Raw genomic sequence first — 21,836 nt, forward strand, 5'->3', positions numbered from 1 at the left:
ATAAAGTGGGTACCGAGGATTGTTCACAATCTGTGCCCTTGACTGCGAAAAAAATCGCGACCATGACGCCGCTGTTTACAATTCAGGCGTTCGATTTGAATAGGTCCTAAGTTTGCTGTGATTCCTATGTAGATTCGAGCTATTCAAATCGAAAGCCAGATTTTATTTACAAACTCATTCTAACGTTCCCATAATATCATAAGACCGAGCATAACACGTCCATCCGTGGAATATTTATTGTCACGCTTATCTTAGATTCTCAACAAGCTGCGTTCGAAACACGCAGCATCAGATCACGCCCGTATGATTTACACACGGTGTGCACCTTGGCTAAAAATGTTTTTGCAACCGCCGGGTGGGAACTGTCATGGATAATCAGCCGCCGTATACAAATCAAACGGGGCACAATATTTTCGCGATAAACGACGGCTAGTTGAGATCGTCAGCATCTGAGTGATTAAGCTGGGATGCACAATAGGGCACTGCATAAAATTCTCTCCTTCTCTTTCACTCTTACAGAAATTTTGTAAACAACAAGGCCAAGAAACTTCAAAATCCCATACAAAATCAAAACAGTGCAGTGCCCTATACTATAAAAACAATACAGGCCAAACATTTCAATAGGTCCTATCTGCATTTGAGAGGCTCTCTTTGTTCACTTTCTCTTTTAATTATTGCAATGCAATAATACACTTTTCAACTACTTTTACAGTACAAATCAAAAGACGATTGTTTTGGCCATCGTTCAATGGGATGACACAATCATAATACAAATAAACAGCTGAGATATTAAAGAAAGAGAGGGAAACCAAAGAGAGCCTCTCTTCTGCAGATAGGACCTTTAGACATGTTTGGCCTGAATAGTCCGCGTTTCACCGTACACAGCAAAAAATAAATGCAACCCGCCCGATGTAATTCATTCCGATGTACTAAATAATCAATGTAATCACGATTCCTATGTACGATTACATCGTTTTTATGTAAAATCTTTTGTTCTTATGTGTACATCGTCCGATGTAATATACATGCAACCGACGTATTGATCGGGTTGCAGCAGTTCAGATGTAATATTACAAAACATTTTTTTCTGTGTAGGCTATCGCGCAAAAATTTAAAAAATCGCTCAAAGACCGTCGCCATTTTGCCCAGGGGATCCACAAGTGGCAACGAGAGTGGCAAGATAGACCTACTGCTCATCTTTTGCGAGTGTGTTAGTTTTGACTGGCAGCAACGCGACCTGGGCCCTTTTCGAATCCTGCTTGGAAATCGGTTTGTGTTGCCGATGGGGATGGCCCGCGAAATCGCATTGTGTTGTTTGGGAACAAGTTTGGGAAGGCCCGCTCGATACATGTTAGGTTACGAGGTTCATTTTTAAAACTCGCCGTACGAAATCAAAAAGCTTTTCGAACGGCCTTACCAACTTTTTTTTACTGTGAATTTAACCACTTCAGCTCTGGCTTGCTGACAGTTCGCGACACCAGAATTTGCTTGATTTTGTACTAAAACCGAAAATACATCACCTCGCTTTTGAGCGCCGTGCCCGCCGCAGCCCAGCCGCGCTGCTGCTGCTGGTGTGTGTTGTCATTAAAGTGATTATTTTCCCCGAAAACGACTGTGCTGTGGTTCCGCAACAATTTCGTTCGAGAAATGGGCAGTAAATCCGTGCGAAATATGTAGCCAAAATACGTGCATTCCGTGCCGTCGGTGCCCCGCTCGTGTTTGGTGTTATTTGTGACCCGGGACCGGACCGTTTCGGGGTGAAAAATTCATTTTGAAAATCGCAGTGAAACCAGTGAAAAAATCTCCCAATCAACAATGGCGGCGACCATCTTCTTCTTGCCGCAGCCGTGGTCGTGGTTGTTGCAGAAGCAGCAGCAGCAGCAAAAGTGGTCTCCCGTCGTCGTCCGAAACGAAGCCGCGGTCGTCAGCAGTGGACGCACACTGGATTTCGGTGGTTGATGCGGAGCTGCCGCCGGATTTGCGGGAATAATCGTGATTTTGTGGTTTCGTTGGGAGTGAAAAGATAAACTAGACACTGGGATCACTACTAAATCCCGTGTGAGTGGGTTCAGCAGGAAAGACGACTGCTTTAGCTAGACTGGAAGTCAGTGGAAGTAAGCTCCCCCTAAGTGTCCGTGCGCGGCTGAAGAAATAAGGGACGAATTTGTCCCCATATTCCAGAGTGAAGAACGTATTTTACGTGAAAAGTTTGATTGTGCATTTGAAAACCGTACTTTGTTTACATTCTGCTGTGGAAATCGTGAAGAAGAGCCATTATTTTCCGTTCTGTTGTGCATACAGTGAAGAGTGTGTGGGAGACCGCTGTGTAGAAAGATCAGAAAAGAAGGTAACGTAAAGATTGCGTGAATTAGGAATACCTATGGATCCGGAGCAGATTACGATCGATGAGGATTTTGATGATGGGTCTACTGATGGAGGCTATGGAGAGTACGATTTTATGCAACAGGATCAGGATGTTCTGTCGGTTACAGCAACGCCATTAGGTAAGGATAATTAGCTAATTATAACAATGTTCTCTGTTGAAATATCAGGAACCATTTTACAAAACAACTTAGAAGCGGGTCATTTAATAAGAATAATTACAGATAAAAGACTTAAAATCCTAAAACCCAAAAACAAACTCACATTGCTGTTGTCAGGACAATCCATCTCAGTACTTAACTAAATGCAACAAAAAGTAATAGAATAAGAATTAAAATAAAGTTTTTCGTCGCAGCATCAAATCGCGTTCATTGCTTGAAGCACTTGCAAAGTTGCAGCTGCGAATTAAATTTAATTTTTTTTTTTCTGTTGCGCATCATTAAGTTAATTATTTAAGAGCTACAATATGCACTAATCCAAAATGAGTTGCGGCATTGCTAAGTAGGTTTAAAATAAACTTTCGCACCGCCGGTCACTTCGGATTTCAAGCAAATGCATAATATGTTGAATTGAACATGAGGTCGTTTGGCATTATGCATAATAGGTAGTTATACAAAACCGCCAATGGTACACGTTTAAACTATTTAATTTCGGGTTCTTGAAATTTGTTCAACCGATCCAATACTTTGTTTTCAAAAATAAAATAGGGTCCCTGTAGCCACAGCTATAAAGGCGTGGGTATTCAGCATGACCATTTCGGGACCTTGACGGGTTTGATTCCCAGTCGGTCCAGGAAGTTTTCATTGAGGAAATTTCCTTGACTTCTTTCATCTTTGATCATAGAGTATCTTTGTGCCTGCCACACGATATACAGATGCAAATGCGGTCATTATCAGAGGAAGCTCTTAGTTAATAACAGTGGAAGTGCTCATAGAACAGAGAAGTAGGCATTGCCATAGTGAGGATGTCACGTCAAGCAGAAGAAGAAGAAAAATAAGAAATATATTTGGTCTTTTTTTTCAGTTTTAAGCGAGATTTGTACGTTACGCAATTTATGTATGACACCAAAAGACATTGATGAATTTAATATTGATTATAAAATAACAGTGAATAAGTGAAACACACTTTTATTTTCCTTGTTCAGAAAAGGCTGACGAAATCGGATCACCACTATAGTTAATTTTTGTTTCGCTGTGTTATTACATGCCCTTATCCAACAATTTCTCCATGGATTCCTCCTGAAATTTCTTCAAAGATTGTTTGAGGAAGTATTTATAACTATCTATATATATAAAAATGCAGCGGCATACGTGGGACCGCGCATAACTTGCGAACGGATGGTCCGATTTGGGTCGTCTAAGTTTTGTTCTGTTAGTTTTCACCCAAGGAAGGTTTATGAGACAAAAAACATGGAAAAATTGAGAGTTTTTGAAAATCGGGTTTTCATACATTTTGAACGGGGACTTGGGCTTGGTTAGAGACTTGAAACGTCAAAAAACGCAGTAGGCAAGACAAAGTTTGCCAGGGACAGCTAGTTATGTATAAAAAATCATTAAAATTCAAGAAGTTCATCTAGAACTTTTCCAAAGTTTCCTCCACAAATTCTTCTATCTAAACATTTCTGTAGAAATCGTACAATGTCTTCTCCAGATAGTTTTCCAATAACTTTTCCAGGAATTACACTCCATGGACTTCTCCAGGAACTATTTTTAAGATTCCTCCAGTTGTTATTTTAAGGATTTCTCTATGCATTGTTTTAGAAATTCCATCAGTAATTTTTCAATGAATTCTTCAGGATATTTTGTCTGTATGAAGAGATTTTTAGCCCTAGGCTAGTTCATCTCGGATGTTCAGCAACTTCTCCAAGGATCCCTAAATAAATTCGTCAAAAAAATTTCTCAATAATTCTATCATAATTTATTTTTTTCATAATTTATTTTTTTCAAGGACAACAACTTCTCCAAATTTTCCAGGGATTTCTACAGGGTTTGTTTTTGTTAACATTCTACAGCAACACCTGGAAATTTACAGCCGTTTTTCCAGTATACTTCGTCCAGGTATTCTTTCAAGAATTTCTGAAGAAGTTCCTGGAGAAACACTCTGAAGCAATTCCGAATCATCGGAAGAATTTCTTGAAAAACCTAAAATTTCTATAGATACACTCCCGTTCAAAAGTTTGGGGTCACCCCCTCAAAAACATGTCATTTTTTTGGCCCATATCTCCGCCAATTTGCGTCCGATTTCAAAACCCTAGGTTTCATTCAAAAGATAATAAGTCAAAGAAACTTTGAACATGATTTAAAAGAAACTTTTTCAAAAAATTTTGTATGTAAACTTAACCCAAAGTTGCCAAATTTCCTAAAAAATGAATATAAACTTACGGCAGTGTCGCTGGAAGTTGGGTCGACCAAATTTTAAGATGAGAGCGGTAATATGACCCATTTTCTATTAGCTTTCAACTGCTTTTTACAGAACTTAGCTAAAAAATCTAGAAAAAAAGTTATTAAGCAAATTAATCCTTGATGTCATCGACCAAAAGTTTGGGGTCACCCCTCAAAATGCTGTATCGGCCAAAAGTTTGGGGTCACTATCGTAAAACATGGAAAAGTGATTTGTTGATACTTACTGCATAGACATTGAACCACACATATTTGTTGAAATTTACATACTAAAGCTTAACCCCTGGCCAAGTTCGCAGGGGTTGACGGTATTAAAGTGAAGGAGTTTCATTTTGATTATTGTAATGTAGTGTTCTTTAGTGAAACATATCACCTTTTTAACACTTTAATGCGCCTCCAACGGTTCATCACGAACCGGCTGCTGCAGATGGAGTATGGCTGATCATATGCATCAGACATGCTCGATAAACACGGAGGAACCGCCAGGGCTCAGTAGAGTCTATTCCCAAGCAATAGTTCCAAATCGGTTGGATTTGAGAAGGTTTTGATGATCGTTACAAATCCTAATAAAAGTTTTATAGGATTTGTGACTGGTTTTGGAACCTTTTACAGCCAGCTGACTTCAAAATGTTGTTTGGGCTCTATTTCCCACGTTTCTTGGTTGATTTTGATTAGTAATTTATTAATGTCATAGTCGCTTTTTCGAATTTCTACAATGTTATACTTTATTATATTTTATTTAAATAAAGCAATTAAAATCAACCAAAAAATTAATAGTGGGAAGGAGATTTGCAGCACTTAATTGTGCTGATAGATTCGAAGCTAACGTGCGAACACTTGACGTGACAGTTTGGACTGGACAAAAAACTGACTGCTTTTTATTAACTGAACAACGTTACTTTTGTATGACTAGGTTGACATTTCTAGGCCACGCATGAGAAAATGACATGGTTTATCTTGATAGGACCGATAGGACAGAACGAATTTGAATATTTTTCATAGTATTTGTAGGGGGATGAATACATAATAGTTGACAAGCAATTTTTGTTTATCTCTTAGATGATGTTATGACACCAACAGAAAAAGTGTTAGAAGTTCAGTTACATGTTTCTGTGGGTTTTGGACCGATGACATTTTGAGGACACAAGAGATGAACACAGAGAAGTAAATATGAAAAAAAAACAATTTGACACAGAATCGACTGTATTTTAACATGCGGGTTCGACTGATTCGATGAATCTGTCTAGAAGTAACTAGAAGACAATTGACGCTAAGATTGGAAAAAAAGCTTGCAGTTGGGACTATACTACAATAATAGCCGATAGGAAACAATGCGCTAGACAGCATTAATATTCATTTTTTAATATGTAGTATGTGCATGACGGAACAAGCAGGACACAGCTCCAGACGTCTCTTTTTAATAACGATATTCAGCATATTTCCAATAAAACTACACTTCAATAAAGCAAAGACTAAAGCTGCTATGATAGAACAGATCAGAATGACTTAATTGACTTATTGACTACATTTTGGAGATCTACTTCGAATAACTGACAAATTGACAAGAACCTAACTAAATACATGGACCATACTACAAAAAAAAACAATTGACAAAAAGAAAAAAAGGGGAAACTTTTATTAAAACTATTTTTGTTCAACGCAGGCCAAAACAGTGTCGACTTGGGCCACGATATGCCTACGTACTTCTGTGTGTTGAAACAAAAATAGAGGCTCATAGAAGCAAACGTAGGGAAAGGGTGCGGTGTTAGAACATAAGCACAGCGTGCTACCGCCGTAATCACTATGAAAAAAAAAAAAAAAAAAAATTTACATACTAAAGCTTAACGTAAAGTTGCCTCATTTTTTGAAGCGTGGTACCGTCAAGGCACCATTCACCGTGTGCCTTCGAATATTTTTTCATTATTTCCATATTATGATAGAATGATATGACAATTTCCCTTCAATTCCACCAATACAACACCAATGTAATGTTACCATGCCAAAACGCTCATTAGAAACATTTAAAAGTATCATTTTGACACTAAAGTGTGTTTTCATGAAGCGGGTTTCTGCTTGTTCACTGCATTCATAATGAAAAAACGAAAACTGCGCTAAGGTGATTTAAGCGATAAACTAAATATAGTAACGTTTTTATTCCACCAAGAAGCAATTAAATTCACATATCAGGTATGTATTTTGCATAACCGACGTAAGTTTAACAAGAAAGTACGATTACTCGTACTTATTGAAACAAAAAGGCACGGTAAATGGGTACCCTAAGAATCAATGGTCTCCATTCACCGTGCCCCATATTGTCCCATATATCTAGAAAAAAATCGAAAATTTGAACATTCGTTTTTCTAATAAAATCTTGCAAGTTATTACTTGAAATGAATTTAAACGAAGAAAATTCCCTTGCCTGGGTTGTTTTGATCATTTTTAAACAAAGTAGAATAAAATTTCTCATACACGGTGAATGGGTCCCTACTACCACGGTGAATGGTGACCTTCCACGGAATTAGGCGACCCTACTACCCTTTACTAATTGTACTATATCACCAAATTTTGTGAAATTTTTTCTACTTCTGTGGATATTGCTTTAATTTTAACCTATAATGAAGGCAATTAAAAGCGGCACCAACAATGTTTATAAGACTGGTGTCAAATGACAGCCCTGATTTGCCCCGAATCCTCTTAGATCCACGGTGAATGGTGCCTTGACGGTAAAATGTGCTAACTTTACATAACATTTTTATATACAAAAATCGTTAAATACGTTTAGTTGAAGACATCAAACGTAAATTTAGTTAATTATCTTTGAAATGAGCCAAAAATAATTAAAATTGAACTATAGATGACGAAGATATCACCAAATCACTTTTCCATGTTTTACGAAAGTGACCCCAAACTTTTGGCCGATACATCATATTGTGGGGTGACCCCAAACTTTTGGTCGATGACATCAAGGATTAATTTACTTAATACCTTTTTTCTAGATTTTTTAGCTAAGTTCTGTAAAAAGCAGTTGAAAGCTAATAGAAAATGGGTCATATCACCACTCTCATTTTAAAATTTGGTCGACCCAACTTCCAGCGACAGTGCCGTAAGTTTATATTCATTTTTTAGAAAATTTGGCAACTTTGGGTTAAGTTTACATACAAATTTTTTTGGAAAAGTTTCTTTTAAATCATGTTCAAAGTTTCTTTGACTTATTATCTTTTGAATAAAATCTAGGGTTTTGAAATCGGACGCAAATTGGCGGAGATATGGGCCTAAAAAAATGACATGTTTTTGAGGGGGTGACCCCAAACTTTTGAACGGGAGTGTAGCTTTGAAAGAATGCCCAGAGTAATCAATAGCAGAACTTTTGCACAGATAATTTCGAAAAAAGACTAGCGGAACGGGCGGAATTTTCTTGAACTTGAGCTGCACTGGCTTCCGTAATTTTCAACTCATTTTTCGAATATTTGAAGCTGAAATATTCAACATATATATACAACGCAATCCGTGAAATACTAGATTGAAAGTAGTGAGCTGGATTTTTATATGGTGGGAAGATAATTTCTCCATTTCCGCAATGAAATGATGCAAACAGCGTGGGTAATATGATTTGATGCTGTTTGAGCGAAAGTTTGGGTAACTGTGTTGTTGAAGTTACAAGAAATAAATAATACAACAACACAGTTACCCAAACGTTTGCTCAAACAGCATCAAATTAGGCAAGAAATCATATTCCCCACGCTATTGAGCTTTTGAGAATAGAGCAATAACACAATGGTCAACTGCACGAATTTATGATGGCCTGCTTACTCTTACCGAAAATATGACGTTTGAGCGGTGCCGGCACCTCCCAATCGTCAAATTTTCTGTGAGAACAAGCAGGTCAGCATAAATTCGTGCAGTGGACCATTAGTTGTTTTCTTGGTAACAAAAATAAGGGTAAAATTAGTTGTTTATTTCAAAATAGCTAAATAAAAAAGTTTTCTGCAATGAAACTAATTGTAAACAAAATTCAAGTATTTCAAGTATTATGGTAATCGATTATTATTGACCCAAAATCGAAACTGTTGGATGGTAAGTATTCAACAGCATTGCGGTGTTTGCTGACTCTAAGTTCCTTCTCGGAAATCGCAATGCAAGGCTCAAAATTCATTTAACTAGTGGTGTATGATCTTTGTCCTATTCTGTTGCGACATTGTCGTTATTGTTGCGCGATGGATGAATTTTGATTCACTGTCATTTACTAAATCACAAACAAATGGCATATTTTGTTATGGTGTCACCTTATGCTATTGGCATGTTATTTTAACCTTTTTCGTGCATTAGCTAACGCTTACCACGCTGGCATAGTGCACGCTACACGTACATTCGAGAATACACCATGAATATTGTCAATTTGGAAATGTGACAGCAACATACAATATATCTGTGATACAAACAATTTTTAGCACATTCACTTCATGTACTATTTTGCCTTCATTGCACAATGGTCCGAATCCACGTTTTAGCAGGAAAAAAATCCGTATCTCTGTTTTCGTTAATTTTAGGCATTTGGTGTCTTCAGAGAAGTTGTTTGAATTTGTTTGCTGCATCTTTTCTAAAAATTTTTGATTAGGGTGGTCCGCGTCTTAACTCAAATCTGGAATAGAACTTTTAAATTTAAAGTCATACGCGATCGAGTTCTTCAGCAAAGTTGTAGGCAATGCTATTTTGAGCAACTTTGCCGAATACGCCGTTTATCTAGCTCCTAATTTGAACATAGTAGGTCAACTTTAAGTTTTGACTTAGGGTGAGCCACCCAAAAACGGTTTTTTCGCAATAACTTTTTTATTTGATTTTTTTCGAAGATGTGAGCTTCGGAGCATTTGAAGACCAAGTAATGACGCATATTTGTTCGGAACATTGCACGTTGCTAAGTCTTGTCATTCAAATGTTATGGGCAATTTTGACTTAAAATCAACGATGTCTTCAAATGCTTATATCTCTAGGAGCTGGTAAAATAAAAAAAGTTTTTTAAGCGGCATTTGGAAGGTCACATATAAAGCTAAATTTGGAGCAAATATTACAAGAACGTTATTTTTTAAATTGGAATAAATCGACTCCAAAAATCTCCTTAAAAAATCGAAAACTACTTATAACTCATACAATTTTAAAGATAGAGTCAAACTGTCTTCGGAAAATATGTAGGTTTTTACCATGCCTACAAGTTTTCCATACACCATTTTTTTGTAAAACGTGAAACAAAAGCTTGAAATTGATAATTTGATTCTTAGGGGTACATGCTATGTTTTTCTAGGAAATCAGAACGATTATATTCTTTAAAAACAAATTATCAATTTCAAGCTTTTGTTTCACGTTTTACAAAAAAGTCGTGTATGGGAAACTTTTAGGTATGGTGAAAACCCACATTTTTCCCGAAGACAGTTTGACTCTATCTTTAAAATTGTATGAGTTATAAGTAGTTTTTCGATTTTTCAAGGGGATTTTTGGAGTCGATTTATTCCAATTTAAAAAATAACGTTCTTGTAATATTTGCTTCAAATTTGGCTTTATATGTGACCTTCCAAATGCCGCTTAAAAAACTTTTTTTATTTTACCAGTTCCATGAGATATAAGCATTTGAAGACATCGTTGTTTTTAAGTCAAAATTGCCCATAACATATGAATGACAAGGCCTAGCAACATGCAATGTTCAGAACAAATATGCGTCATTACTTGCTCTTCAAATGCTCCGAAGCTCACATCTTCGAAAAAAATCAAATAAAAAAGTTATTGCGAAAAAACCGTTTTTGGGGGGCTCACCCTAAGTCAAAACTTAAAGTTGACCTACTATGTTCAAATTAAGAGTTAGATAAATGGCGTATTCAGCAAAGTTGCTCGAAATAGCATTGCCTACAACTTTTCTGAAGAACTCGATCGCGTATGACTTAAAATTAAAAAATTCTTTTCCAGATTTGAGTTAGGACGTGGACCACCCTAATCAAAAAGTTTTGGAAAAGATGCAGCAAACAAATGCAAACAACTTCTCTGAAGACACCAAACGCCTAAAATTAACGAAAACAGAGATACAGATTTTTTTCCTGCTAAAACGTAGATTCGGACCATTGTGCATTGGTTGTACATGTTTTGATGTACCATACTACGTGGGAATTTTCCAATAAGTGTGTGCGGATTTGCCTGAGTGAATGATTCAATCAGAAGTTTGTCAGAACGGATCAGATGGAATGTAAACCTCTTCTCGCCATCCGGGCAGACCGAATGCAGTTGCCGGCAGTCCAGTATCTGATAAGAAAGTAGAGTAGGATTGGTGAAGCGATCACAGCCTTGCATGGACGCTTCGCAGATCGGGTGACCTTCCCCGAGATCTCGAACTGGTGGCTTGGAAGGTAAACATGGTACTCAAGCGCAAAAACTCATAGGCCATAATCTCATTTGCCTGTCTTCGATCACCTACGGTAACCCAATGCTTTTACTTATACCGACCATGTCAATGGACACAATTTAAAAAACGCATCAGTCAGATCCTTGCTGATCTGCCCGGTTTTCAACCGTTTGCCTTTGCGTCGGAAGAAAACAACATAAACCCACCAAAGTCGTGAGGGTAGGTCTTGAGGCGGGAGGACGTTGAAGGTAGTGCATTATTGGCGTCCATTGGAGAGACACGATATTGAGGGGTGGCAAAGGGGTTGGCGTTGTTAGTATTTTGCTGGCTCGGTGCACCCGATGACAACAGCAAGACCTTATTGATGGGATACGACGTACCCCCGTACTGACTATCATCGCATAACTGTCCCATATGAATAGGAAATCCAGCAAATATGGGACTGATATGCGATCATAAGCATCGTATATCTTGCGAAATGTGAGTCGTAGATTCGATTCCCACAGGAGCACGTGGATTTGTTTTCGCAATTTAAATCTCAATTTGTTCATCAAACACCCGTTGCGCTGGTGTAATATATGAATGTCAAAGCATTTCAAACATTGTAATTTAAGCTTGGTGTTAGCCCAAGTTAAAAATTCGAGAAGTTTACACTGAGGATACTGATCATATGATTTTCATAGTTTGCATCTTATGAATCAGTAATTTTTATTTTTTTCATCATTTCATAGTTCTCGTATGCTTTTCATACATTGAAAAGCGAAATCCATAAGACTTGTCGTATGAAAAATCTCATAAGAAGCATCGTATGAAAATCATAAGATATGTTATGAAACACCATTGCTAAAAAACAACAAAACCCTTTTATTGGCTTCTAACCACTTCAACTTCCGAAGCGTCGATGGGCGAATGAGTAAAGCACGCACTCGCCAACCTTGACGTTCCTGGTTCGATTCCAGGTTGCGATTTTTTTTTAATTTGTGCAAAATATTTCATAGAAGTATGTATGATAGTCATACGACATAATTTCAGATTTTATACGTTATCGGTATGGTTTTCATACGTGAGTGTTATGAAATTTATACAGTAACAGTATGACAATAATAGTTAGTGCTTTGAATTCAAAATCATAGTTCGTAACTATGATTTTTGCAAGAAATTCTTGTGGCAAAAAATCATAGTTGATTCGTATGATTTTCAGAGTTGCAGTATCCTCAGTGTACATTTGCCTACATCAGTAGTTTTAAAAGTGTAACGTATAGGGTGGGGCGGGGCTAGATGGGTCGCATAAGGATGGATCACCATAACTTTGTAAATACAAATCGTATTGGTTTGTATTCGTCCGCTACTCTTTAATACACTAGTTAGCTATGCTAAAAGTCGATAAAAAGTTCATTAAATACAAAATATGATGTTAAACGAGCAGTTTTAAAAAGTGATCGATTTTGCACCGTGTAAAAAGTGCGGGGCAAGATGGGTCACCTTTTAAGTAATTCACATTTTCTCAACGAAAAACTTCAACATATAAGATTTGTTCCGCATTCATATATGCTCCATATCCATACTGAATAAACAAGAGCTACTAGTAAACATTTTATAGATTTATTTGGAATATAAAAAACTACGATTTGAGTGGTCCTAAGGCGTCTTGAAAATCGATGTTTTCACTAAAAAAATATCATAATTTTATGTTATAATTTTGAGTGTTCATTCCGCTTGATTGAAGTCATTTATGAAATAGTCTTGTAATAAAAAATAAATAGCTTTTGAATGCTCCAAAAATACGTTTAAAATTGAAGGTGACCCATCTTGCCCCGCGGCCATTTATATGGAGATTATATGGAATGTATCGCATAAGAAAAATGGCTAAAAACCATTTTATTTTTTATTTCCAATGACAGTGAATAATTTTTCAATCAATGCCCCAAACTTTTGTATATTCATGCTGGTCATCTAACAAAATTATTAATCTAAACAAAACATGAGTAATGCGCCCAAAAATGGCACTAACCCATCTTGCCCCGCCCCACCCTACATAAAAGTGAACTCTGTTTTCAGTAAAGTCTCTCTGCCATTATGGACATACTAGAACATCTCGAACACCAAGAAGTTAAAACAAATAAATGGAACACCAATAGGTACTGTAGCGGTCAATACTGCATTTGGATAATAAAAACGAAATAAAAAAAACTTGCGAGATTCAAACACAGGTAGGGGTAGGCGGGGCATAATGAGCAGGTGGGGCATTTTTTTTCCTGTGTTGGGGACATGATACCACTGCGACCATTTATTTGATCTATTGTGGTGTGATCCTCTTTGTTTTTGCCGTACTGGAAGTGTTGGTCCCTATTTAGAAGGGATTATCCTCCCAGTAGTTGGCGTGTGTCCCAATCAGGTACTATATTTCTAATGAAATTCAGCACCCTTTTGGGATTGCAGACCCATATTTCCCACGGTGCCAACAGGCCCTTATCAAGGTATTGGCAGCGCTTACGGTAAAGCGCAGCACATTCGCACAGTAAATGCTCAGAGCTTTCGCTCTCTAATTTGCAAAACCGGCACTTATCATCTTGCACTCTCCCAATTGTTTTGAGATGAGATTTACAAGGACAGTGACCTGTAATTAACCCAGTAAAAGTACTTAAATCATGTTTATTCAGGTTTATTAACCTTAATGTTCTATTAGCATCCGGAAATATGAATCGTTTCGATTGACGACAATCCGGTGTACCAGCCCAGGTAAGTTTCACTTTTTCCCTTTCTAAGTTCTTTAATTCCATTTTAAGGGCACAAGGGGCTATTCCGAAGAATGGCTCGGGCCCAGTAAACTGAGTGGATGACCCAATTTTTGCTAACTGATCAGCTTTTTCATTTCCTTCTATTCCGCAATGACCAGGGACCCAATAAAGATTGACCTTATTGCGACAGGACAATTGCTGCAGCAGCTTGGTACATTCCCACACTAGACTTGACGTATATACTTTGGACTTCAACGCATTTAGCGCTGCTTTAATATCTGAACAAATACAAATGTTTGCATTTCTGTAGCGCCTTTTGAGACAGATGTCGGCACATTCCAAAATTGCATAAATTTCAGCTTGGAAAACTGTTGGCCAGGTTCCCAATGGTAATGACAGATTAACTCCAGGGCCAAATACTCCCGCCCCTACCATGTTATCATATTTTGACCCATCTGTGAAGAAAATTGTAGAGCCAGGTCGAAAGTGTGGTTCTCCTATTTCCCAATCCTGACGAGTCACATCAGGAACATAGAATAGATGATCGAAAAAGTTACGTTTCAACATATAATCTTCATTCATTGAGTATATTGGATTTATTTTGAAAGTTTTTAATATGCTCATATGTCCCTTTACATCACTTTCAGTGAATCTACAGGACCTTCTAAGCCTCAGAGCACTTTTAACCGCATCCATTTGTATATACTCATGTAATTGAGGAAGATTTAACATAGCGTCTAAAGCTTTAGATGGAGTGCTACGCATTGCCCCACATAGTGAAGCAGTAGCAAGTCTTTGAAGCTTGTTCAACTTTGTTTGAGTAGTGGCTTGTTTGGTTTTTTCCCACCAAATAATAGATGCGTACGAAATAGTCGGTTTCACAATGGCCGTATAAATCCAAAGTATCATCTTTGGTTTTAAACCCCATTTTCTACCAAATGTTCTCTTGCAGCCCCAGAAAGCATTTCTTGCTTTATCTAACTGTTGTTCAACATGTTTGTTCCAACAAAGCTTGCTATCTAAAATTACTCCTAAGTATTTAACCTCCGTAGCAAGAGACAGTATAGTATCTCCTAATTTTAGCTCTGTCATAGACATTTTGCGTCGTCTAGTAAACGGTACAATTGTTGTTTTTGTAGGATTGATATTTAGCCCCTCATTTTTACACCACGTCAAAGTATAATTCAACGCTGCTTGCATTCGATCACAAATAATCTTATAAAATTTTCCACGGACAATAATGATAATATCATCCGCAAATCCAATTACTTCGAACCCTTGATGCTGTAGTTTTACAAGAAGATCATCAACAACTAGAGACCAGAGGAGGGGAGAGATTACTCCCCCTTGGGGACAGCCCTGAACAGCTGTTACCTTTACAACTGTATCTCCAAGATGTGCTGATATTTCTCTTTTCGCCAGCATCTCTTCTATCCAATCAATAATACTTTGGGAGAACCCATGATTTCTCATTGCAGTTTTCATTGATGCAAAACTTGCATTGTCGAATGCTCCTTCTACATCCAAAAATGCTGCCAAAAGTATTTCTTTCGTGTCGAAGGTTTTTTCAACCTTAGTAACCAATGAATGAAGAGCCGATGTTGTCGATTTGCCTGTTTGATAGGCGAATTGAGCTCTAGTTAAAGGTTTGTCCTTGAGTATCTCCACTTTAATGTACTCATCTATAAGTTTTTCCATTAGTTTTAAGAAAACAGATGTAAGACTAATTGGCCGAAATGATTTTGGCGACGATTTGTCTTTTTTGTTATTCTTAGGTATAAATACAACTCGAACTTGTCTCCATTTTGTAGGAATATACCTTAAGAGGAAGCTGCCTTTAAACAGCTTCATTAAAATTGGAATTATCTTTACCTTGCTCTTTTGCAGATGTACAGGAAAAATTCCGTCTAAACCAGGAGATTTGAAGGGATCAAAAGAATCTAATGCCCATTCAATTCTAGTATATGTAAATATATGATTTGCTAGATCTGTGGCCTCCGAATCGGACATTCCTGTTCCGTTTGGTAAGCTACAAAAAGTGTTATTTTGATCTCTGGTTTGAACAGAGAGTGTAGGAAGAGATCCTGGAAAATGAGTTTTCATCATTAATTCCAGTGTTTCCTTTGAATTTACAGTGAAAGAACCATCTATCTTTTTGAGTGTTCCAAGACCATTGGTATGATCTTTAGAGAGCGCTTTTTGAAGTCTTGCCGTTTCAGGAGTACTTTCTATGCCTTCACACATATGTCTCCAATTTTTCCGCTTTGATCTTATTATTTCTATATTGTAGTTTGTTAGCGCCTTTCTGTTTCCCAGGTGGGGCATAATGAGCACCTTGTATTTTCACTGTAAATCTTCAAATTAACAAAACAAATTGCTTGATTGTAGCCTTATTATCTAAAATCCAATGAGTTGATGACAAAACATTAGTCAAAAAATCCGTTTACCTTGAAAAAAATTATCAAAATGCGTAAAGTGGTCATGTACTGGGAAAATATTATAAGAATCAGGTGACCTAAAATAAGGTTTTGGGTATCGAAATCATAACTTAGTGGGCATCTATCGATTTTCTTGATATTCCCTAGGCCAATGAAATGTATTTGTAACACTTTTCAACTATTTGTATAATTATTTGGTTGAAAAAATATGCTTCAAAGAGTTGGTAGTAGGGTGGGGCAGAATGAGCAACTAGTGATAAAATAATGAAAATGGTGAACATCTTCAACAAACAAATTTTAATTTTGGTTTTCTCTGTTTTGATGCATATAGTATGGTTTTGTTTGTAAGAGTTCAAATTTTTCTGTCACGGTTTTTTTTTTCGTTCTCGTGAATTATTTATTTGTTCAGCAAAATCTCATTACAGCTAGGAAATCGTCTGTCACTTTTTCCTCGATGATACGTGGTATTCCGTTCGGCCGATAGATTTGCAAAACGGCTGGTAGTGCTTTGCCCCCGATAGTTTCCGCGAGTATTGTTTCAGTTCCGATCAGTTCCAGTTTTAATCGCCATTAAATATCGGTTACATGAAGTATAATCACGAAGTGTTTGGCACATAGCATAAACTGAAAAACCGATTTGAAGATACATGAGTGACGTGTGTGTTGAGTTCTAGTGCCTGAAGACAACTGCGACGTAAACTAATAATGCTATAATGAAACCGCAAGTGCACAGGGACTTTCAAATAACCATTTTTTGGTTGATGTGTGATAGTGCTTGAAACAATCCCGCTGTATTACCGACGATAAAACCACCGACTGTCGGTAATAAAACGATAGAGCTCATGTTGTGATACGATCTTGCTGAGTGAAAATGGGCAAGGATCGGACCGGCTAGCAACATTCATACGCCACAAATTAGCAATTTAGTGTACAAACCGTTTATTTCTCATGCCTTCAAACATTTGTTTCCTTCTTCCTAATCCCTACTTCTATCTGCTTTCTTCCTCATCTGTTTCATTTCTCTTCGGTACTCACGGATTTCTTCTCGGGTGCACCCATCTTCTTCGCCGAAACTGCTCTTCTTTGCTCCGCCTCACGCACCTGCATCATCGCGGTTCTGTCGAAGTGCTCACCAGCTCGCTTCCGCACTGCTGCGTTGGCCTCGCCTCCAGGCCGTTCTGCGAAACCGGAATCGTGTTCCCGGTCACTGTGCAGTCTCCTCTCCTGCTTTGCGCTCGACGCTGCCGGCCTCGATATGTGCAGTCGCGATCGTGTCTCGTCCTTCCCTGAACCAGCGTGAATCGATCCTCACGGCCGTGCCGTTTTGACGCAGTTTTAGGCTGTGGAAGAAAAGCCCTACCCATACATTCCGTTAGTGACTTGAAGTGCTGCAGAAGCTCGGCTAACGCGAGTGTGGCCCACTTACTTCTCCGTGAAGGCTTTTCTAGCTACATCCAGCTCTCGATGCTGCCCGGAGAACGATCCGCCAATCTTCAAGATTGTTTTGCGAAGAAGCGTAGTTGATCTGCGCAAAGAATAATGGTGTCATTCGTCATACACATCACTGGTCTACTAACGACTCACCAGGTTCCAGTGCCGCTTTCCGCACAATTTGGGATGATGCTGCTTTGCTCCGTCTATCGTGCAACTAGAATGCCAATCGTTGCACCGCTGGGGCAGTGCTGTCGTCGTCTCTCCGATGATGTCTGCCGGACGCTGTCGCTTGGATCGCAATTTAGAACGTCCACGCACTCAAATTGTACCCGTCGCACAAGGTTACGCTCGTTTCCAAGCTGAAAAACACGATATCATTTCGTAAGCTGGTATTTTCCCCGAATCACTGGTAGATTTCTCTCACCTGCGCATTCACACTCGCCGGGAACAGTTTTGGCCTAGATTCCCCGGGTGTTCCTCCCGTGATAGTTCTGCACGTGTCCGGTTGTCCAAAGATGCACGATGATCGCCCCCGTAGCCACTTGGCCTTGCTCGTCGCGGGTTTACTTTCTGGAGGAAAATAATTTGTGAGCCGATTGTCCTTGTTGGTTGGACAGCGAGGACTCACCTGTTCGGAACCACGCCGGGTTTTCGTGGTGTGCTCTCGAGATGCAGAAGTTTGCTATTTCGCGGATGCTGGTCCCTTGCAGCGGACAATTGACGGGCTCAAGTTGTGGGTGGCTTCTGATTCACGCACTCTTCATGCACTCCGAGTGATGCCCTGCAACTTCACTCGCACCGAACGGTTTTCACTGTTATCGACGGACAACACTTTACAGCACTCCGGCATGCAACTCCACTATCTTCACTGTTCGGTCGATGCTGATGTTCGTGTGCAGTGAGGCGAAGCGGATGTAGCTGCTGTTCGTTCAGTGGACGATGACAGGAAAATTTTTCCCCTGTCCTTCGTTATCAAGCGAGTGTTCCCAGTGAGTTTGTGTTCGACGTTTGGGATTTGAATTTGGGGTTTGCACACGAAACACAAAGGGCTCAAAATAGGCTAATATTTTATCTAACGTAACACAACCTTACCACAGGCGCAGAGTTTTTTGTGAGCGCTGGCAGGCAGCTCACAAAAAACTCTCAGACTCACTTCTACAAGAAGTCGCAGAGAGACTGGAGCAGATCTGAGGGTTATCGCTTGAGCAGACCTCAAGGTGTTGATAACTGCAGCAAAACTAACAAACGCGAACCTTGTTGTTCGCCAGATCCAAAAGCTCAAAACATAATCAAAACAAACATAACGGCAGCAAGTCCTGCCAAAGGTGATCTGAACGCTCACAAATGAGCAAATGTCTCTGCGCTAGTTCTTGTCCCATCTTCTGTGCTATGCCGTTCCTGTGGCAAAACACTCAGTATGATCTATTCTAGTTTTAAGAGCTACAATAAAACTAAAGATCAAAACATGTAACGAAAATTACGGCTAGTGTTGGCTAATATATGAACGTTTACAGTGGATGTTGTCAGTCACGATTGAGTAAAGGTCGGATTTGGTCGTCCTGAATCACTACGAGCCCAGAAAGGAGGTTTTACCGCGCCCCCGGTCGCGTTGCTTTTATGGAAGTTTTTCGTAGTGACCCCCATGCAACCGACTACCACTTAGTTCAAGACCTGTGCCTGGAAGTTTGTCAATGTCACTCGGTGGGATTCTCCACAGCAGTTTTGGTGCCCGATCGGATGATCGGCGGCGAAGCTACAGGTCCTTCAACTCCGTGGTCGACTGCCAAGGGTCCCTCACTGTCTGGCGGTTCGTTGTGTTTGAGGTTTAGACCGTGTGCGACAGATGATTCTGATGTGTTGGTCCACTGTGCTGCAAGGAACGGCGAGGTTTCGCTTGAGATCTTGGTCCTCTAGCCACTGCCGTAAGACGTGTTTCGGTGGCTCGTAGGCTCGTCGTTAACAGCTCCCTGCTCGCTGTCTGCATAGCTTGTCCGTTGTATGGCATTTGGCGTCACCTTACTAGCTTTCGGAGTCCCAATCTCCCTCGCCGGCTGTGTCCTCCTACCTTCGCTGTGCCGACACTTCTGTTGGTATTTGGGGCCATCCTCCAACTTTCAGGGTTCCAATCTCCCGAGCCCTTCGTAGGCTTCATGCAGTCGCTGTTTATGGCATTTGGAGCCTCCCTACTCGCTGAGTTGCTTTCAGGGTCCCAATCTCCCGAACCTGCCGTAGGTTGTAGTCTTATCGCGTTGTCTCAATTTCCGGTATTTGGAGCCTCCCTACTCACTGGATAGTTTTCGGGGTCCCAATCTCCCTCGCCTGCCGTAGGCGCTGCTACGTACTCCTCCTCTCCCAGTACTCCCAGGTGCGATTCCGCTGCGCCCGATAGTGGCCGTAAGCTTCGAGCCGCGTCGAACCGATTGTTGGTCGTCGATCTCCGACTCTCCACTCCTCCTATCCGGAAGCCAGCTGGTGTACTGCAGAGATCCCTGCTCCCCGTTTCCAAAGATGCAGGGTGCGATTTCTCACGATCGCGAACGGCGCGCGGTACACTTCTTGGCGCGATAGAAGTGTTGATGTGCCGCTGATTCTCGCTGCTGATGAACCGTTGTCTTGACCGCATAGCGTGTTTTTACTTCTTGCGAAGTTCTTGTCGACAAACGAATTTGCGTACATAGCTGTATAATGGTCAAGGTGGAGAGGTAGTTTATGAAAGTTGTTGCTCATCACACCTGACTGTGGACGCTCGACCTGGTTTGGGAGCTCGACTGGGAGCTAATCCGAGATTGCCTAGGCTCCGTTGTCTGATGAGTGCCGCTGAACAACGAACTAGACTCCACTGCAGAGATGATTCTTGTGCGGTGCAGCACCGTCAGGGTCCTCCGTGTTTCCGGAGCGCGTTGTTTTTCTTCTTCACTGCGTTCCTTCTGCTACCCTTGGGCGTTGTCTGGTTTCTCGCTCTGCACCATGGAATCTTGACCGCTTCGCGTATTTTGGTGATTCTCCGAAGATAATTCGTAGTTGACAGCTGTTGCTGCTTACATAGCTTGTGGAATTACTTCGTTAGTCTGGCTTTATGTCCTTGGCATGATACTGTCCTCGCTTGCCATCCTTCACGTCTTCCAGCACGTAGAGATTGCTTCCCAGGATCTTCACCACCGTCGCCGGAGCGAATTTGGAGTCGAGTTTGCGGTTGATGTGATCCACCTTGGAAGATTGCGTGAAGGTTCTACGCCAGACGAGATCACCAATCTTAAAAACGATGTCGCGTGTCCGCAGATTGTATCGCTGCTTCGTCTTTTCGTGGTTGTTCTTTATGCGCTGGATGATGAACTGGTGGATGCGACGAATCGCCGATAGCCGTACGTCCTGCGCCACTTTCGGATCGTCGGGCGTGTTCAACTCCTGCTGAGTATACAGATCGGTGTGCAGTATCAGCTCCCTACCGAAGTTCGCATAGTGCGGGCTGACACCGGTCGCCTCGTGCTTCGCTCCGTTGATGGCTGCTACGATCGCTTGCAGGTTTTCGTCCCAGCCTCGGTGATCTTCATCCAACAGGGCTCGTATGCAGGTTATGAGGACTCTGTTCACTCTCTCGGCATTGTTCACCATCGGACAGTAGAACGCAGTCTTCATGTGAATGATGTTGTGCTTGGCGATCAACGCTTTGAAGGCAGCCGACAGAAACTGCTTGCCGTTGTCCGAAAGAATGATCCGTGGTCGAGAGTATCGTAGGAAGACGTGTTGTTCTAGGAATTCCACCATTTTGACGGAGTCCGCAGATCTCATCGGATGAACGACGACGTACTTCGTCACCCAGTCAACTACGACGAGCATCACCGTATTTCCGGCACGAGAGCGAGTGAAAGGACCTACGAAGTCGATCGACACTAATTCCCAAGGTACACGGGCAGGTTTGGGAGCACCCATGTTCGGCATCATTGTTCTGTTCGGCGCTTTGCTGGCTTTGCATGTCTCGCATCCCCTCACGTACCGTGCGACGTCCTCCATCATCTTCGGCCAGTAAAAGTGGTTCTGCAGCTTCTGCCAAGTCTTCTGGAAT

The 21,836-nt window shown here is 40.3% G+C and overlaps 1 protein-coding gene and 1 long non-coding RNA gene across 12 annotated transcripts in view; both read left to right on the top strand.

Annotated features, from left to right (window-relative positions):
- The first annotated feature begins 1,562 nt into the window (after positions 1–1,562).
- The window catches only part of LOC109415957 (histone-lysine N-methyltransferase 2C-like), a 77,128-nt gene continuing 56,854 nt past the window's right edge, over positions 1,563–21,836 (top strand). For 5 of the 11 annotated variants that reach the window (XM_062861275.1, XM_062861279.1, XM_062861280.1 and 2 more), the window contains exon 1: positions 1,563–2,504. In XM_062861275.1, coding sequence (XP_062717259.1) covers positions 2,381–2,504 — 124 coding nt within the window. In that variant the 5' untranslated portion in view covers positions 1,563–2,380. The remainder of the gene's footprint in view (positions 2,505–21,836) is intronic. The other 6 variants (XM_062861281.1, XM_029857857.2, XM_062861282.1 and 3 more) reach the window with 2 other exon arrangements.
- LOC134292257 (uncharacterized) lies at positions 8,565–19,340 on the top strand. The gene is made up of 2 exons (XR_009999545.1): positions 8,565–13,401; positions 16,218–19,340. It is a non-coding gene; the product is annotated as an uncharacterized LOC134292257 (long non-coding RNA).

This window comes from Aedes albopictus, chromosome 3 (genome assembly GCF_035046485.1).
Source record: "Aedes albopictus strain Foshan chromosome 3, AalbF5, whole genome shotgun sequence".
Classification (NCBI taxonomy): domain Eukaryota; kingdom Metazoa; phylum Arthropoda; class Insecta; order Diptera; family Culicidae; genus Aedes; species Aedes albopictus.